The 17,545-nt window shown below is 39.2% G+C and overlaps 1 protein-coding gene across 1 annotated transcript in view; it reads left to right on the top strand.

The window, feature by feature from the left end:
• OPTN (optineurin) overlaps window positions 1-17,545 on the top strand; it is a 48,083-nt gene that overhangs the window by 8,776 nt on the left and 21,762 nt on the right. Inside the window, exons 4-6 of the mRNA XM_016203921.2 lie at window positions 3,711-3,893; window positions 5,847-5,920; window positions 8,213-8,347. Of these exons, the coding sequence (XP_016059407.2) occupies window positions 3,711-3,893; window positions 5,847-5,920; window positions 8,213-8,347 (392 nt within the window). The remainder of the gene's footprint in view (window positions 1-3,710; window positions 3,894-5,846; window positions 5,921-8,212; window positions 8,348-17,545) is intronic.

Genomic DNA, 17,545 nt, shown 5'->3' with positions numbered 1-17,545 from the left:
TCATTTCTGGTGCTTCAGCGTGTCTTACAGTTCTAAGAGCATTAAGTCACTTTTCTGGGGGAAATCTCTCATTGTCCAAATATTTTTGAGGTACTGTACTCTGAAGAAATGATTCCCTGGGATACATGAGTAATTTTCTATTCTCTGGAACAAAATATCCTACAGATATTTCCCTTGTTTTTTGGGATGCGAACTGACAGTTGGCTTCAGCCATTTGAAGCCTATCACACTGAAGCAAAAAAGGAAGCTTCCAGAAGCAATTTCTTTGTCTAAGATAGTCTACCTGTAGGTTTTCCTACATGTCCCAGTATTGGAAGAAGTTGAGATCAGAAGCTGAAGCTCTAGACAGCTTCTTTCAATGCAGATAATAAGTTGAAGTGAGCTACAACTTTCTCCCCCAAAGTATGCCTCCCAGGCCCACCCCTGACTCCTTGCCTCTTCTTTAATCTTTGTTTCATGGATCATTTGAGACGATTTTTAAAATTTGGGCCCTCATCTTCCTGACTTACTAAAGCTCTTAAGGCCTTGGATTTCTCTCACTCATGCTTGCCCATCTTTGCCACTGTTTCTACAGAAAATGCCCCCCAATCTATCAGGGCTGCTCAGGCCTTCTGTGCCACAGAAGGCCAGGGAGTTGGGAATTTCCTTTAGAGAGCTGCCTTCCGATCCTCAGGGAGAGGCTGAGGCATTAATGGTTCTGTCCAGTTTCACTGAGTTACACATTATAATGTCTCTAAAGAGTACTTTTTAACTTTCAATTGAAGATTGCTAGGCAAAGGTCATTAGATAGACTTTTCTTCTTGCATTATAAGATGGCATGTCAACTTGCACGCATTGCCAAGACAGCAGGATAGAAACATTACACAGATACACAGAAAGACCAAGAAGTGGCTGTCTCACTAAGGTCAATGATAAGTACTCAGATGCGATGGCAGCGTGACAAACAGTGCAGTGGGGGTTGAGATTCGGGACAATAAACCATGGGAGTTCTAGTCCAGGAAGGCAGTGAAAAGACTCTCAGTGTTAAAATGGAGAGAAACTTAAGTTTTATCCTACAAGGTGTTTATGGACAAATAAGTAGATTCATAATTTCCCAGTGATGATTAAGAGATGCACACGTTGTGGAAAAAGACAATTAACCTGACTGTCCAAATTCTAGTGTCATGGCCTTATATTCCTGGTCCTCAGCACTTGTTTAAAATTCTCTTTCCAGGAACATACTTTTATAAGGAGACAGAAATTTAAATAAAGCTCTTTAAAAAACTAAAATAAAAGTATTTCTTACTTTTATGCAAAGGTAGTTTTTATTTTTTTATATGTCTTTATTAACTTCAGAGAGAGGAAGGGAGAGAGAGAGAGAGAAACATCAATGATGAGAGAGAGTCATTGATCAGCTGCCTCCTGCTAGGGATGGAGCCCACAACCCAGGCATGTGCCCTGACCAGGGATCGAACCGGTATCTCCTGGATCCTAGGTCGATGCTGAACTACTGAGCCATGCCGGCCAGGCGCGAAGATGGTTTTTAAAAATTCATTATATAACCTGTCCCCTGAGAGGGTCACATGGGTAAATGTGAAGATTCCTAATTGGGCATAGTCTTGCCCTCCCCTGCTTGCTTCTGATTCCAGGCTGAGCAGTACCTTTCCTTGTATGTTTTCATTTCTTCACATGTATGTTTCCTTGGTGTGAGTCATTACTAAGAGAGAGAGCATAAGCCTTTAACCTTTCCTTGTACACCTGACTTCATTTCACAATGACTTGCTTTTCTCTAAGGCCTGTGGTAGTTCCTAGCAAGGGACTATTCCAAATGAAGAGAAGCGTGATCTCGATGGTGGGAGGGGCACTTCCCTGCTGCACTTTTTACTATTTCATGGTCCAAGCACATGCCCTTCTGATACTTTTTGGTTCCAATGTGAGCCTTTGGACCTGTTTACCACTCCTTAGGAAATCTATCACAGAGGGTGTGTATGTGTATGTGTGTATACATGTCAGTTTTCTAATGTGCTGCATCCTCTCATAATCTCAAGTGTATGCATTTCTGCTGGTGCCATGCCCACAAGAGCAGTGAAGGTTTCCTCAGCAGGAAATCAGAGAGGCCAAGAAGGTCATAGCCAGCAGATACCTTAGAGACCATGTGGTACCATGTCTTTCTTTCTAACTCAAGAAAACTTGAGGCCAAGACACAAAGTGAATCTACTCAAGGCAACACCTGCACTGATTAGCAGAGTGTGAACTTGAGTCTCTTCTCCCTGCTCCCAAGTAAAACACCACAGCTAAACAGGGTCTTGCTCTTCTGACTTTGTCATATTCAGTAATTGCAACAGGATGAACACAACATGTACTTGACATTAGTGAAATATTAATGTTTATTAATGTTTACAGAGGCCGAAATTTAATTTTTTTTCCTTTCGTTACCAGCCTCTGAATTTTCAGTTTGCTTATTTCTCAACAGATTTATGTTTAATAACCTTAAAACAACAACACAGAGTATTATAGTACCCAGACTACATTCCTAGGAGAATCTTGAGCCTTTCATTGTGTTTTCGCCATTACTGTACCAAGTGAGGTCTTTGGTGCTTTGCTTTCTGAGTAGACATGACAGGTATGGGAAGTGTGGTGGTGGGTATACATTTATGGGGGAAATAGAAAAAGCAAGAGTGTTGAGTTGGGGCAGCTTTTTGTCCTTATTTTCTTGTATTTTTGGACTGTACCTCATAATTCTGCCATTGCCAAAGACAGGTTGTTTTTGTGGAGTTTTTTAATTTACTGCAAAAGCACCCTGGCCAGGGTTGGTTGTGTTGCGGAACTGGGGACGTTCCCCTTACGGAAAGACCAGGCGGCACTCGGAGGCTTGGGGTTCAGGAGGTTGGTTTATTTTACGCTGGGGGCCCAGAGGAGTCCAAGCCCAAAGTCTGAGCCCCGAACACAATTGGGCAAGGAGTTATATACCGTCCATGTTTCCACCTACGTTGCTGTAGGGGGGCGGGGCTCACCTATCTAGTTTGGCACACAGGGGGAAAGTGGCGGGGTGCAGGAAGGGGAAGGGGGGGACTGTTGGCCATTGTAGACCGAGCTTTCCCTTATCAATTGGAGCATCGTCCTGTACACCAAAAGGTGGCAGGTTCCATTCCTGATCAGGGCACACGCCCAGGTTGCAGGTTCAATCCCCAACTGGGGCAATTGATGTTTCTCTTTCACATCGATCTTTCTCTCTCCCGCCCTCCTCTCTCTAAAATCAATTTAAAAGTAATAAAAATAAAGTATTTAAAAAACTATGCAAAAGCACTGTATTTTTAAATTGAATTTATTGAGGTAACACTGGTTAACAAAATTATACTGGTTTCAGGTGCACAATTCTACAACACATCATCTGTATACTGTATTGTGTGTTCACCACCCCAAGTCAAGTCTCTGTCCTGGTGGTTTATTTTCATATCACATTATTCCAGCAGGCTGAGGAAGCATGTCTTTCTTGTCATGAGGTTATTTTCATTTTTTTATTATTTGAATACAACAAAATAATGTCAAAATGTTTATTTTTAAATGTTATGTCAAAATAAATTGCCAAGGAAAAGTGAGAATTTTCAACTGTAAAACACAGGGGACCAAGATGTGGAGAAACCACCTTGCCAGTGGGTATGGGGCACTTGAGTTTGATGCTGCAGCCTTAGTTTTATTCATTAATTTGCTTTTCTCTTTATCATTTCCAGAACCCCCCTGGGGACCCCAAAGTCCCCAAAGCAGAAGCAGAACAGGAAATGGAGCAGCTGAAGACCCAAGTGGTGCGACTTCAAGCTGAAAAGGCAGACCTGCTGGGCATTGTGTCTGAGTTGCAGCTCAAGCTGGGCTCAGGCGGCCCCTCCGAAGACTCTTTTGTTGAAATACGGTTGGCTGTAAGTGTTTTGGTTTTGTATTAAGCAAATTCCAAAACCTCACCTGGGCAGTTGATGCAAATACCACCATTTCTTTTTCAACATAGGGAAGCCACTTAGTGGGGAAATTTCAGTGTAGCAAAGGTAAATTGGCCCTTGTTTTTTAAGTATAACACAATACTTGTGAGGGTTATCATAGCTGAAAGGGAAAAACATCAATTAATTCTTATGACGAAAGAGCTAATCCTTCTTTTTTCCAATATGTCTTCACATATCAGACATTTATGTCACCGACCTAAAAGGCAAAAAAACCCCCCAAAACACAAACTTTTTCAGACCAGGTCTCAAAGCTGTGTTCAGCATTTCACTTAGGTGAGCAGAATCGTGATCAGATGCAGTAAACTAATGGCTTTAAAACACTTCTTAACATTAGAACCCTCTTTTCAAACAAGGTCTTATGAAGAACTGTGGTTTGTTAAAAATAAGTAGTGAAAAGGAGCAGAGCTGCTCTGGTTGTAGTTGGAGGAACTATCTTGGCTTCTCTAACAGCAGCTACTTGGGAACCTCTGAGAACAGAGTTTAAAGCCAGTGCTATCAAACTTGCATTTATGTGCCACCCAAAATAAAGTGGTCTAAGTGAGTTATCATGTCCTAGCACATGTGCAGTGTCTGTCAAGTGTATGTCTGGGTGTTCGACAGTCCTACTAACAAGGTGAATGAACCACAGGGGCCTCTCCTTCCTTACTACTAAAAAAGATTGAGAAGAGAGGGGAAAACACATGTAGATCCAATCCTGTGTCATACACATTGTCATTTTAGGTTTGTCAAAGTGCATGTCTGTTAAAGGAAAAGAGATTAACCGTGTCTCTGAAAGAGAAAAATGTACCTTATAGACAAGGAGAGCTGGGTGGGGGAGGTGGGAAGCAATTTGCAAAAAGCTAAACTACTGATGTGTCCAAAATATTAGAGTGTGACTTTCTTTACTTTCTGATTCATTTGCTGCACTAAAGATTGATAGATTTGGAGAATGGCTGTTAATAACCTTGACATCCATGTCCCCTAGTAAATTTTAGATGCATTAAAAGTGGCTGAAATCAAGAGAATTAAAATACCATTTAAAAGCACAGTTTGCCAGAATACCCTTTGTGCAAATGACTAAAGATTATGAAACACAAGTTTGATAAAAGAGCATTAACCTTCTGCAAATAACTGATAAAATTCAAGAAGCCCAAAGAGCCTATCAGAAGTTTCCAAAAGATTTCTGCCTCCAGGGTGTGCTTAGCATATTATGTTCCCTTACTGATGAGTGACAGTTATTTTTAGTGTAAACCTGTTTCTCTTGCCTTGCTTCTGTGAACTGGAAAGCACTGCCCAAGATTTAGGAAGAGTGTACACGAAACTATCCAGAACATCTTTGTGCATTTTTGGAAGATTATCCCGCTACCCCATTAGAATAGAAATGTCCTTCAAGTCATTGAAGTGGTCTTAATCTTGTTTCCTAAATGGCTCAAGATGCGTAGGGTTTCTAATAGGAGCTGACTTTGTGCTTTGTGAGCCTTGTTCACAGAAAACCACCTCTTTTTCAACTTTGCTTCAGCAAGTTCTAGTATTTTGCATTTTAAAGGACTGTACAGGAAAGGTATGTGGAGTTGTCTCTAGCTCTGTGTGACCTTAACCTGGGAAAGAAGTGCAAAGGAGAGCAGGAGATAAGCATTCATGTTATGGGGTCAGATTGACCATGCTGAGTGAGAGACCAAACTTCATCTAGATATTTATAATCCTGACAGGGCATGTGGGGTGAGGGAAGGGTACATTTCCATTCCATCTGAGTCACCAAATTTAAACATCTCACACTTAAATGTTTGGTAGGTTGCATGTCATCAAAATTCTTGATCTTTTGCTTTTTCATCTTTTGATAAAGAATTTGTCTTGTAGACATACTGTGTTAAGTCCCTTTCATTTCTGCTTCTACAGGAAGGAGGAGCAGATGTGGCAATGAAAGAAATCAAAACGATTCCAGGGCCCACAAGAACTGATTCCATTGACACGTATGTGAAGAAAGACTAGGGCTGTTGGACAGTCTTGTCACTTCCAGGTCTCCACTGAGAGGTCGAACATCATCGGCTAAAAAAGTCACTTATTAATTTATACCAGGACCTATTAAGAATGTTCTGTTTAAGTGCTGTTTAATGTTGCAGCTAAAACTGGCACAGAATAAAAACAATGTTCAATGCCATTTCAGGCTAACTAACCCTCGCCACTCAAGATATTTCATCTCCTTCAGATAAAAAGTGAAAGCAAATTTGTTCTCAAAAGACCTATGTTTCGTAATTTGCATACCAGAGCAGTTTGAGCTGGACCAGGCCGCCCAGCTTGATAAGTGGCATATTTCCATTTTCTCTGCCCTGTTCACTTCTGAGTACAAACCAAGGTGACTAATACTACTAATACTACTAGGTAATCTATAACAATGGCTGTCACTGCTCACAGTCTCTGAGTGTTTCTTGAAAGTGCCCAGATATCTTACCTGTGGAGTCTCAAGTACTTATTAGGAAGTAGACCTTGTAATTGATGGGGGCACTTTGAGGAGATGGTAGAAGGACTGGGCCCCTGAGACCCTTGCACATAGCACTCCTCCAGAACAGGCTGTCAGCTCATCCTCTATAAGCCGGTTACTACTGTATTAGTCTACTTAAAAGAGACAGTTATCTGAAAGTTTCTCTGAGGGTCTCTTCCCTCATAGACTTTTAAAAAATTTTATCTTGCCCGGCCGGGCATGGCTCAGTGGTTGAGCATTGACCTAGGATCCAGGAGATCACTCGGTTTGATTCCCGGTTAAGGCACATGCCCCGGTTGTGGGCTCAATCCCCAGTTAGGGGTGTGCAGGAGGCAGCCCATCAGTGATGACTCTCGTCATTGTTCTTTCCATCTCTCCCTCTTCCTTCCTCTCTCTGAAATCAATAAAGATATATATTTTTTAAAAATTTATTTATCTTTATTGTTGAGGATATTACAGATGTCTGTCCCCCATTCCTCCCCCATAGACTTTTATTAGTATCTTTTTTTCTATAACTTGATGAAAGTATTTATAAAACATGAAAATGGGCTGTTAGTTTTTTTCTGTTATGCTCCCAAGCCCTTGTATGAGGGAGAAAATAAGTATTATCTAATATCCTTTCTTTAAGCAGAACAATTGGCATAAATGAAAGTTATTCCCTTTTTTAGTTAGAAATTCCTCAGTTTTTCCCCATATTGTTTTTTTTTTTTAAAATATTGGAAGACGTTACTGAAAGTCGTGGGAAGGAAGAAAACCCTGAATGAAATATCCAAGCCACTTCCTCCTCATTTAGATCAACATGCGCCTCCTCATTTAGATCAACATGCTCAGACCACTTCCTCTTTCAAGCCACACAGCTGTTTTTTGATTGCAGCTTATTTATCCTGCTTAAAAGTATATTAAGGAGTCAGAGATTGACTTCTGGGTTTGGAGTTTGAGCTTAGGAGTTGGGAACAGGAATTTACTCCTGGCTGTTTATCGGATGGGGGAATTTTGAGTAGATTACTGAAAGAGTAGCTGCCATTAGCATCAGCATAGTCATCCGGAATGTTTAGTTATTGTAGCGGTGGTCGTGGTTTTGTTTGCTTGTCTTTGAACTGCCTCTTTTTTTTTTTTTAAATATATCTTTATCGATTTCAGAGAGAGGAAAGGAGAGGGAGAGAGAGAGACAGAAACATCAATGATGAGAGAGTCATTGATTGAGCCCACAACCCGGGCATGTGCCCTGACCAGGACTCGAACCCCAATCGCCTGGATCCCAGGTCATGCTCAACTGCTGAGCCACGCCCGGCCGGGCTGAACTGCCTCTTGATTTAATCACATTTTGAAATCAAGAAAAATATTTGATATACCAACAATACCTACGTTTCTCTAATTATTTGGATTTCTTCTCAACTCAAGAATGTGATGCTTCTGTCGAGTTGGCATGTCACCACTGGCAACATGTGTGCTGTGTACTTTGACTGTGGTCCTCTTTGAGACAAGTTCTCTAGGAGAGCTGGGCACCAGAAACCAGGACTACCCCTGCTCTGCTGTCCCCGTGGGTCCTGTGGTCTGCTGTTGTGAGCACGTGCAGTGTAAAGCAAACCTACTCATTAGTCTCCACTCTTTCCCTGGAAAGCACTAGGGTTCACAGGGCCAGCGCTGCTTGTCAGTAAATGAGAATTAATTGGAGAGTGTTCTGGAAAGCAGTTCCTTTAAGTTGGTTCCAGTTATATTCTTAGATTTTGACATTTTTGTTTTCTGACGAAAACCTTTTAACCTCTATCCTGCTATGATGTAGGAGCAGATCTGCAGAAGGTGCCAGGAATTATTTGGAATCTGAGGAATTAACTGTGAGCCAGCTCCTGCTTTGCCTAAGGGAAGGAAACCAGAAGGTGGAGAGACTTCAAAATGCACTAAAGGAAGCCAAAGAAAGGTATGAAATAGGTAACTTGAAATATGCACGCATTGCTTTTTTAACAGCTTTTTCGAGATAACATTAAGTTACCATACAGTTCATCCATTTAAAATGTACATTTCAATGATTTTTAGAATATTCACAGAGTTATGTAGCCATTATCACTTTATAATTTTTAGAAGGTATTTCCCCCAAGTAAGAAACCCAGTACCCATTAGCACTCATTCCCTATTCCTCCCAGTAATCTACTTTCTCTTTGTAGATTTACCTATTATGGACATTTCATATAATTAAAATCATATAATATTTGGTCTTTGTGATTGGCTTACTTTACTTAGTGTAATGTTTTCAAAGTTTATCCATGATGTAGCATGTATTAGTTTTTCATTTCTTTTTGTTGCCAAATAATATTCCCTGTATAGTTTGACATTTTATTTATTCATCAGTTGGTGAACATTTTTGTTATTCCCACTTTTTGCCTATTATGAATAATGTTAGCTCTAAACATTCCTGCACAATTTTTTGTGTTAATGTATTTTTTTTTCCTTTGGTTGGTTAATCCTCACCAAAGGTTATTTTTTTTCATTGATTTTTAGAAAGAGTGGAAGGGAGAGAGAGAGGGGAAGAGAGAGAGAGAAACTTCGACATGAGAGAGATATATCGACGGGTTGTCTCCCACATGTGCCCCGGTCAGGCCTGGGGATTGAACCTGCAACCCAGGTATGTACCCTTGAACAGAATTGAACCCATGACCCTCTGGTGAGCAGGCCCACGCTCTAACCACTGAGCCACACCAGCCAGGGCTGAACACATTTTTAAAATTCTCTTGGATGTATACTAAGGAGTAGAATTGCTGGACATGTGGCAACTCTATATTTAATATTTTCAGGAACTACCAAACTGTTCTCCACAGCTGCACCATTTTACATTCCCACTAGCAGTGTAGGAGGGTTTCAATTTCTCTACATCTTCAACAACACTTGTTGCCTGTCTTCCTGATTATGGTTAGCCTCATGGATGAGAAGTGATATCTCATTGTGATTTTGATTTTTATTTCCCTAATGACTAAAAATGTTGAGTATCTTTTCATGTTGACCATTTTATACATCTTCTTTGAAGAAATGTCTATTCAAATCATTTGCCTTTTAAAAAAATTGGATTGTCTTTTTATTATAAGAGTTTATTATATATTCTGGATACAACACCTCTATGAGATTGTTGATTTGGAAATATTTTCTCCCCTTCTATGGATTATCTTTTCACTTCTTTGATGGTATCATTTGTAGCATAGGGTTTTTTTTTTACATAGTCCAATTCATTTTGTGTTTTGTCTCTTGTGCTTTTGTTATCATATCTAAGAAATCATTGACTAACCCAAGGTCACAAAGATTCTCTCCTATGTCTTCTAAGACTTTTATAGTTTTAATTCTTACATTTAAGTCTGTGATCCATTTTGAGTTCATTCTTTATGGTGTGAGGTAGGGGTTAAACTTCATTCTTTCATATATGCATATCCAGTTCTAATACCATTTGTTGAAAAGATTATTCTTTCCCTTGGTGAAGTGTCTTAGTACTGTTAGAGTAAATCAATTGACCATAAAGGAAAAGATTAGTTTCTAAACCTTCAGTTTTATTCCATTCATCTATATATCTATCCTTATGCCAGTACTACACTGTCTCAACTACTATAAGTTTGTAGTAAATTTTGAAATTAGGAAGTGTGAGTCATCCAACTTTTTTCTTCTTTTAAAAGATAGTTTTGGCTATTCAGGGTCCCTTGTATTTCTATATAAACTTAGGGTAAGTTTGTTAATTTCTAGGAGGAAAAAAGCCAGTTGGGATTTTGTTAGGGTTTGCATTGATTCTGGAGATCAACTTAGGGAGCACTGCCATCGTAACAATATTAAGTCTTCTGGTTCATGGACATGGGGTATCTTTCCTTTTATTTAGGTCACCTTTAATCTCTTTCAGTGATGTTTTATGGCTTTCAGCATACAGATCTTATCCTTCTTTTTCAAAATGTAGTCTATATATTCTAGTGTTTTGGTGCTATTATACATGAAATTGTTTTCTTTATTTTGGGATTATTAATTGCTAGTGTATAAAAATGCAACTGATTTTTGTATATTCATCTTGTAGCTTATAACCTTGCTGAACACACTTATTAGCATTAATAACTTTTTAAATGAATTCCTTAGTGTTTTCTACATATAAGATCATGTCATCTACAAATAGAGATAGTTTTGCTTCTTCCTTACCAACCAGGATATTTTTTTCTTGCCTGATTGCAGTGGCTTGAATTTCCAGTACAGTGTTAAATAAAAGTGGAGAGAGGAGACATCCTTGTCTTGTTCCTAATCTTAGGGGGAAAACTTTCAGACTTTCACCATTAAGTATGATAACTGTTTGTTGTGGGTTTTTCACAGATGCTTTTATCATGTTGAGAAACTTCCTTCTATTTCTAGTTTGTTGCAATTTTTATTTGAAAGGGTTTTAGATTATGTTAAATTTTTATGTAAACATAAATTTTTATGTTTCTATGGAGATGGCTATGGTTTTTTTTTTAAACCTTCACTAACATCATGTTACATTAATTGATTTTCAGATGTTAAACCAACTTTTTCATCCTAGGTAAATCACACTTGATTATGGTATATAGTCCTTTTTATATGTTGCTGGCTTGGATTGTTAGTATTTTGTTAAGGATTTTGCATCTGTATTCATAAGCAATATTGGCCTGTAGTTTTCTGTTCTTGTGATAGCTGTCTGGTTTTAGTGTAAGGAAAATATTTTCCTTACAGACTGTGGTATACACACACTGCACACAAACACATACATACACAGTTTAGGGTCAAATATATCTTATAGAGTTATGAAGTCAATGAATGCCTGTGTGTGAATGCACTTTTTAAAAATGCAAAGTGCTAGATCATATAAGACATGGGGGAGGTTATGCAAATTTTTAGGGTTCCAGTGTTTGCAACATTTAATCATAAATGTACTATGATATAATCAGTTCTCTCAGACATTTAAATGGCTCATTGACCTTAAAATTATAACACTATATGAAGCACTTTCTAATTGAAGCAGTTTAAATTTTTAACTATCAGAATATCTGTTCTTGAAATATGAAACATAAGTTATTTATTCAGAGCGAGGTTAACATGGAAGACACATCAGCATTTTTTCAATGATTTATTTGATTGTCAGATCTTTTCTAAGATGAAAAAGGCCTTCTGGCTCTAAATCCTAGCTTTTTATCCCTTATCCTACTGCTTAGAAAAGTATAGGGGTTGACTTCTAGGAGACTAGTACCTTGTATTCTAATGGAGTAAAATATTTCTCCTGCTTTTTTGATAAATCCCAAAACATAGAAATAATGCACAGATAAATACATTTTTAAAAGCATTCTTTTAACACCTTAATTATTGCAGCTCATATTTTTTTATTTTAAATAAGTTTTTATTTTTCAATTACAGTTGACATGCAATATTATACTAGTTTTGGTTGTACAACCCAGTGTTTAGACATTATATAACTTACTAAGTGATCATCCCAAAAAATCTCGTACCCATCTGACACCATGCATAGTTATTACACTATTGACTACATTCCCTATGCTGTCTTTACATCCCTGTGACTATTCTGTAACAACAAATTTGTGCTTCTTAATCCTTTCACCTTTCTCACCCATCCCCTCAACCCCCCTTCTGTCTGGCAACCTCAAAATGTTTTATCTTTTTTTCTTCTTTTTAAAGAAGACCCTTCAGCATTTCATGTAATATTGGTTTGATGGTGATGAACTTACTTAGCATTTTCTTGTCTGGGAAGCTCTTTATATGTTCTTTAATTCTAAATGACAGCTTTGCTGAGTAATCTTGGTTGTAGGTCCTTCCTTTTCATCACTTTGAATATATCTCGCTAATCTTTTCTGACCTGCAAAGTTTCTGTTGAGAAATCAGCTGACAGCTCCCTTGTAGATAATTAACTACTTTTCTCTTGCTGCTTTTAAGGTTCTCTCTTTGTTTCTAACCTTTGGCATTTTCATTATTATGTGTCTTGGTGTGGGCTTCTTTAGGTTCATCTTGTTTGGGATTCTCAGCACTTCCTGGACTTATATCAATTTCCTTCACCAGGTTAGGGAAGTTTTCCGTCAATATTTTTTAATGTATGTTTTCAATTCCTTGCTCCCTCTCTTCTCCTTCTGGTATCCTTATGATGCAAATATTGTTACACTGGAAGTTTTCTCAGAGGCTCCTTGTACTATCCTCATTTTTTTGGATTCTTTTTTCTTTTTCCTGTTCTTATTGGATATTTTCTGCTTTATTACCATCAAAATCTCTGAGTTGATCCTATGTTTCATCTACTCCACTGTCGATTTCTTGTAATATATTCTTTATTTCAGTTAATGTATTCTTTATTTCTGATGGGTTCTTATTTATGTTTTCTAGTTCCATTTTTATATTTCCTTTCTTTTTGTTGAAGTTCTCACTAAGTTTATATACTCTTCCCCTAAGTTCATTGAACATCCTGTGACCAGTGCTTTGAACTTTGCATCTGGTAGATTGCTTGTCTCCATTTTGTTTAGTTTTTTTCTGGAGTTTTGTTTTGTTCTCTCATTTGGGACATGTTTCTTTGTCTCCTCATTTTGGCAGCCTCCCTGTGTTTATCTCCAGGGGTTGGTAGAGTGGCCTTATGTAGTAGGTATCCTGTAGGGTCCAGTGGCACAGCCTCCCCACTCACCAGAACTGGGCACTCCAGGTGTGTCCCCCCCAAGTAGGCTAGTACACCCTCCTGTTGTAGCTGAGTATTGATTTCCAATTGCTATTGGCATGTCAATGGGAGGGATATATCCCCAGGCCAATTGGCTGCTAGGACTGGTTGCAATCTGCTGTGTAGGGGCTGACCCCATGGAGCAGGACTTAACTTCAGCAAGACTCTGGTGCCCAATGAATCAGCCCCTTGAGTGTGTCATTGTGGAGGTGGTTGGGTGGTGCTTCAGTGTGGTTTGAAGCTGTCCACCAAGTGCACTGGTCTCCTGCCCCCAGGAAGTGCAGACTAAGGTCAGCTGCCGCCTTTGTTCTGCCCAGAGCCATCTGGCATGAGCTACAAAGCAATCTGTAGATGGCCGTTACTTATACTAGGCTTGGAAGTGCCCAGGAGAGGCCAAGCTGCAAACCAAGGCCAGCTGCCGCTACTTCCAGGCCTGGGGCCACGTAGTGGGAGATACGGTGCACACTGAGGCCAGATGCTGCTTGTTTGAGAGATTTTAGGACAGTCTGAAGCATGAGCCAGGACAGGCCATTTATATAGAAAAGCCACTGGAAATAGCATGGGTGGGCCTGCAAGTTGGGTGGGGGCGGGGCCAGGGCCTTGGGATCATCGGGGCCGAGCAAACAGTGATAGTCAGGTTGATGGAGGCTCAGATATGGTTCCCACCTGCTAGTTCTGTGTGGGGAGGGCTCAGAAAAGGAATAATGGCCTTTGCTAGTACTTCCGCTAGGGAGAAAGCTGCCCCTCTAGCTCTTACCCATTGCCAGACACTTCAGTTCCTCCAATATGTCCCTGTGCCTTTTAAACTACTGACCCAGCACTGGAGCTCAGAGCAAGTGAGTCTGCTGGTTTTTACAACCAGAAGTTATAGGGGACTTCTCTTCCTGGCACTGGAACCCTGGTGTGGGGCTGGAACCCCTCGCTCCTCAGAGAGCACCTCTGAAGCCTAGATATTCCTCCTGATTTTTATCTGCCACATGTGGGTGTGGGACCAGCCAGTTCCACATCTCTGCCCCTCCTACATTCTTGATGTGGCTTCTTTATATCCTTAGTTATAGGACTTCTGTTCAGCTAGATTTCAAATGGTTTTGAATGATTGCTGTTCTGTAGTTTAGTTGAAATTTTGATGTGGTTGTAGGAGGATGTGAGTACTGTATTTATGTATGCCACCATCTTATTATAGCTGATTTTAAAGGGAAAATATTATGCCTTAATACTCATGAGTAATCAGTGTGTTCATTTATTTCGGGCATGTTTCCTCTCCTAAGTTCTGTAAACCATTCTAAATGTCACGTTTAGCCAGTAATTCACCCTTACTTCGATAACATGATTAGCTTTAATAATAAAAGTGTAAACTTAGGCCCTGTCCAGTGTGGTTCAGTGGTTAGAGCGTCAGCCCACACACTGAAGGCTGCTGTGTGTTTGATTCCTGGTCAAGGGCATGTACCTGGGTTGCAGGTTTGATCCCCAGCCCTGACATGCGGGAGGCAACCAATTGATGTGTCTCTTTCACATCGATGTTTCTCCCTCTCCCCTCTCCTCTCTCCCCTCTCCCCTCTCCCCGTCTCTAAAAAGCAATGGAAAAATATCCTTGTGTGAGGATTAACAACAACAGCAAAAGTTTAAACTTAGGAACTTGCTAATTATACATCCTGATATTTCATATGATATATAAAATTCCTGCTTTCAAAATAATTAAATAATTAAATCTTTATGTCTGGAGGCTAAGAGGCATAGCTCTTCAGATGGCAATTAGAAAGTCAGGCCCGCTTTGAGATGGATGTTTCACCAGTAAAGTGTCCCTTTCTCAGTTGGATTAAAATTCTGTTTTGTGAGCCAGCCTTTCCTCAGTATTTAACAACTAGCAAGTCAGCGATTAGTTGCTGACATTAATATTATCTATGTGGATATCAGAATAATGATTCTCCCTAGCTAAGGTAGGACTGCAACCTAGAAATAAATCAATGATATGTGAACAACCTGGCTTGATTTACACACTATATAGGATATGATGAAAACACATTCTGTGTCTTTTTTCTCAAAATAAGTAAGTCAGTCTTCAACAATTTTCATTAATCACTAGAAGCAGGTAAACACAGTCTAAAATTTATTTTGAAAAATTTTAGGTGATTTGTGGGCAGGGGGGACAGTAAATATCTCTTTAATTGTTTACCAAGATTAATGTCACGTTTTTGTGTTTTCTAAGCAAACTTAAACTGACAGCCAGTAAGGAGAGGGTAAGTGTGTAGGAAGTGTAGTCCAGAAAAATGAAGGAGTGGCAGGGAAAAGTCAGTGCAAGATGGAAAATTTGCCCTAGAAAATTAAGATAAGGTGTAATTCAAATATAGGTCAAAACGCTGCTGAAGTGTGTAAGTGGTGTGATAAAGGCTCTCCTTCAACCTTGTACCAATAGGCTCTTAACCCACATATTTGCTTAGCTGGGAACAGTATCTGTGTACCAATTAGGTTTAGCAATTTACAACAGATACCAATATTATTTGTTTTATTTTTTATCTCCACTAAGTTCCTTTTTTAAAATCAGTTTTGCATTCATATAGTTTAAAGAATTGGCTGTTCTATAAGCTTCTTAGTGAAAAACAACAGCTCCTTGACCAAACCTCTCACCTCCTTTTCCTGCTTCCCAGACAGCCACTTTCAACACATTTAGCTGGTTCTTTTGGTATTTACCTTCATATATTAGACTTAAATTGCTACCTAAAATGTCCCCCCTATTTAAATGTAATCTACTGACCTCCCACTATGAACGTTGAAGATTTAACTGTCTTTCACCGTACACATGGTCACCACACACATATGCTTCTAGACCCTTTTTCCCCTCCCAGCCCAACTCTGAAATTGTTTACAGTACATTGAAATTTAGTTAGATCACTAATCAGTGTTTACATTATTATGCATACCCACACATTTCTCAGTTAAGCTATGCTCTATGCCTTGACCACTTTTCCTTTTTTATATATTTTTTTACATCTATGCATAATTACCTTTTTAAATTTTGCTTATTTTCCCCCTACTCTTTCCTAGTGAGGAAGTCTGTCAGTTACATTCAAACATGTCCAGTAGTAGTCTCTTCTTGAAGACTTTTCTCCTGGAGTCTGGCCTGGTTGCTTTCTGGGCCTGCTGTATTTCAGTTATCTTGGAATCTCCCTTTGCCATCATCCTGTGGAATTCCTTCAGCTCCCCTGTATTGGATCACCTGTTCTCTGAATCCAATGTTTTTCTTACTCTTTAAGAAAAAAATTTTTTTTCAAATAGGGCTCACCACATCTCTACTAATTTACTAAAAAAGAATATATGGGGAGTATATTTTCTAAGATCTGCATATCTGAAAATCTATCTTCATATTTTATGAATAGTTCGGCTAGATATAAAATTCTATACTGGAAATAATTTTCCCTCTGAATTTTGAGTGTGTTACTTCACTGTATTATAGCTTCCAATATTACTACTGAGAAATCCATTGTAATCTGATTCTTAATCTTCTGGAATGAAACTTATCATGTCCTTTGGTGCAAGCCTGTTTTTCATGCATTTGTTCTGGACATTTGGGCTCTTTCATTTTGCAAACTCATGTTCTTAAGTTCTTGAAAAACTGTCTTGAACTAATTTAGGTATGTTCTCTTATCCTCATTTTTTTTCTGTTCTCTCTTTCTAGTACCACTCAGTATGAATTGGACCTCTTGGACAAATCCTCTAATTGTCTTAACTCTGTTCCTCTTCCTTCACTCTTTCTTCTCCTTTCTGATACATTTGATCAACTTTCATCTTCCTTTTTGGAGGGAGGGAGTGGTCCTTTGAATGTTCCTTTTTTATAATGTTGCGTTTTGTTATGGTTGTAATGTTTCCTGTGTATTAAATTCTTTGGAAGTTGCAACCCCACTCCAGCATATTCTAATCTCAGTAAGTTGCTTTTTGTTATTGTTTACTTTTTCTGTTTCAGTTTAAAGTTTTCCTCAAATGTCTGGTAATCTTGGCTGTCTGATCAGATGTAAGAGAGGGAATTAGAAGCTAACTGTATGCACATGAAGGGAGATCTGGCTGGGAAATTTCCTTGGGGAACTCCGTGTCAGAAACTTTAAATCTTTTCCTTCCTCCTGGTCTCATACTCCAGAGGAAACTCTTCCAGTTTCCTGCCTAGAGGGATACCAGGATTCTTATGATAAGTAGAAGACTGTGGGTCTCAGTATTCTCTGTGTAATCTCCCCTCTTTCCAGTAGGAAATCCAAGCCCTCAACTCTGATTAATGAAGGGTCCCTTTATTTTACTATCTTCTAGTCTTCCTTAAACATACCCCACCTTTATCCCCATGTCCAGAGGTACCTGTTGTCACCAACTCCTGAGCCTTTTGGATCCCACAGTGCAAATCGAGCTGTCTTGGCTCTGTTGGCTTCAGGTCCAGACTTTTTGGATCTGAAGTTCCCACTC

This window comes from Miniopterus natalensis, chromosome 1, assembly GCF_054644295.1.
Source record: "Miniopterus natalensis isolate mMinNat1 chromosome 1, mMinNat1.hap1, whole genome shotgun sequence".
Lineage (NCBI taxonomy): Eukaryota > Metazoa > Chordata > Mammalia > Chiroptera > Miniopteridae > Miniopterus > Miniopterus natalensis.
This window is presented reverse-complemented; position numbering and strand designations above follow the sequence as displayed.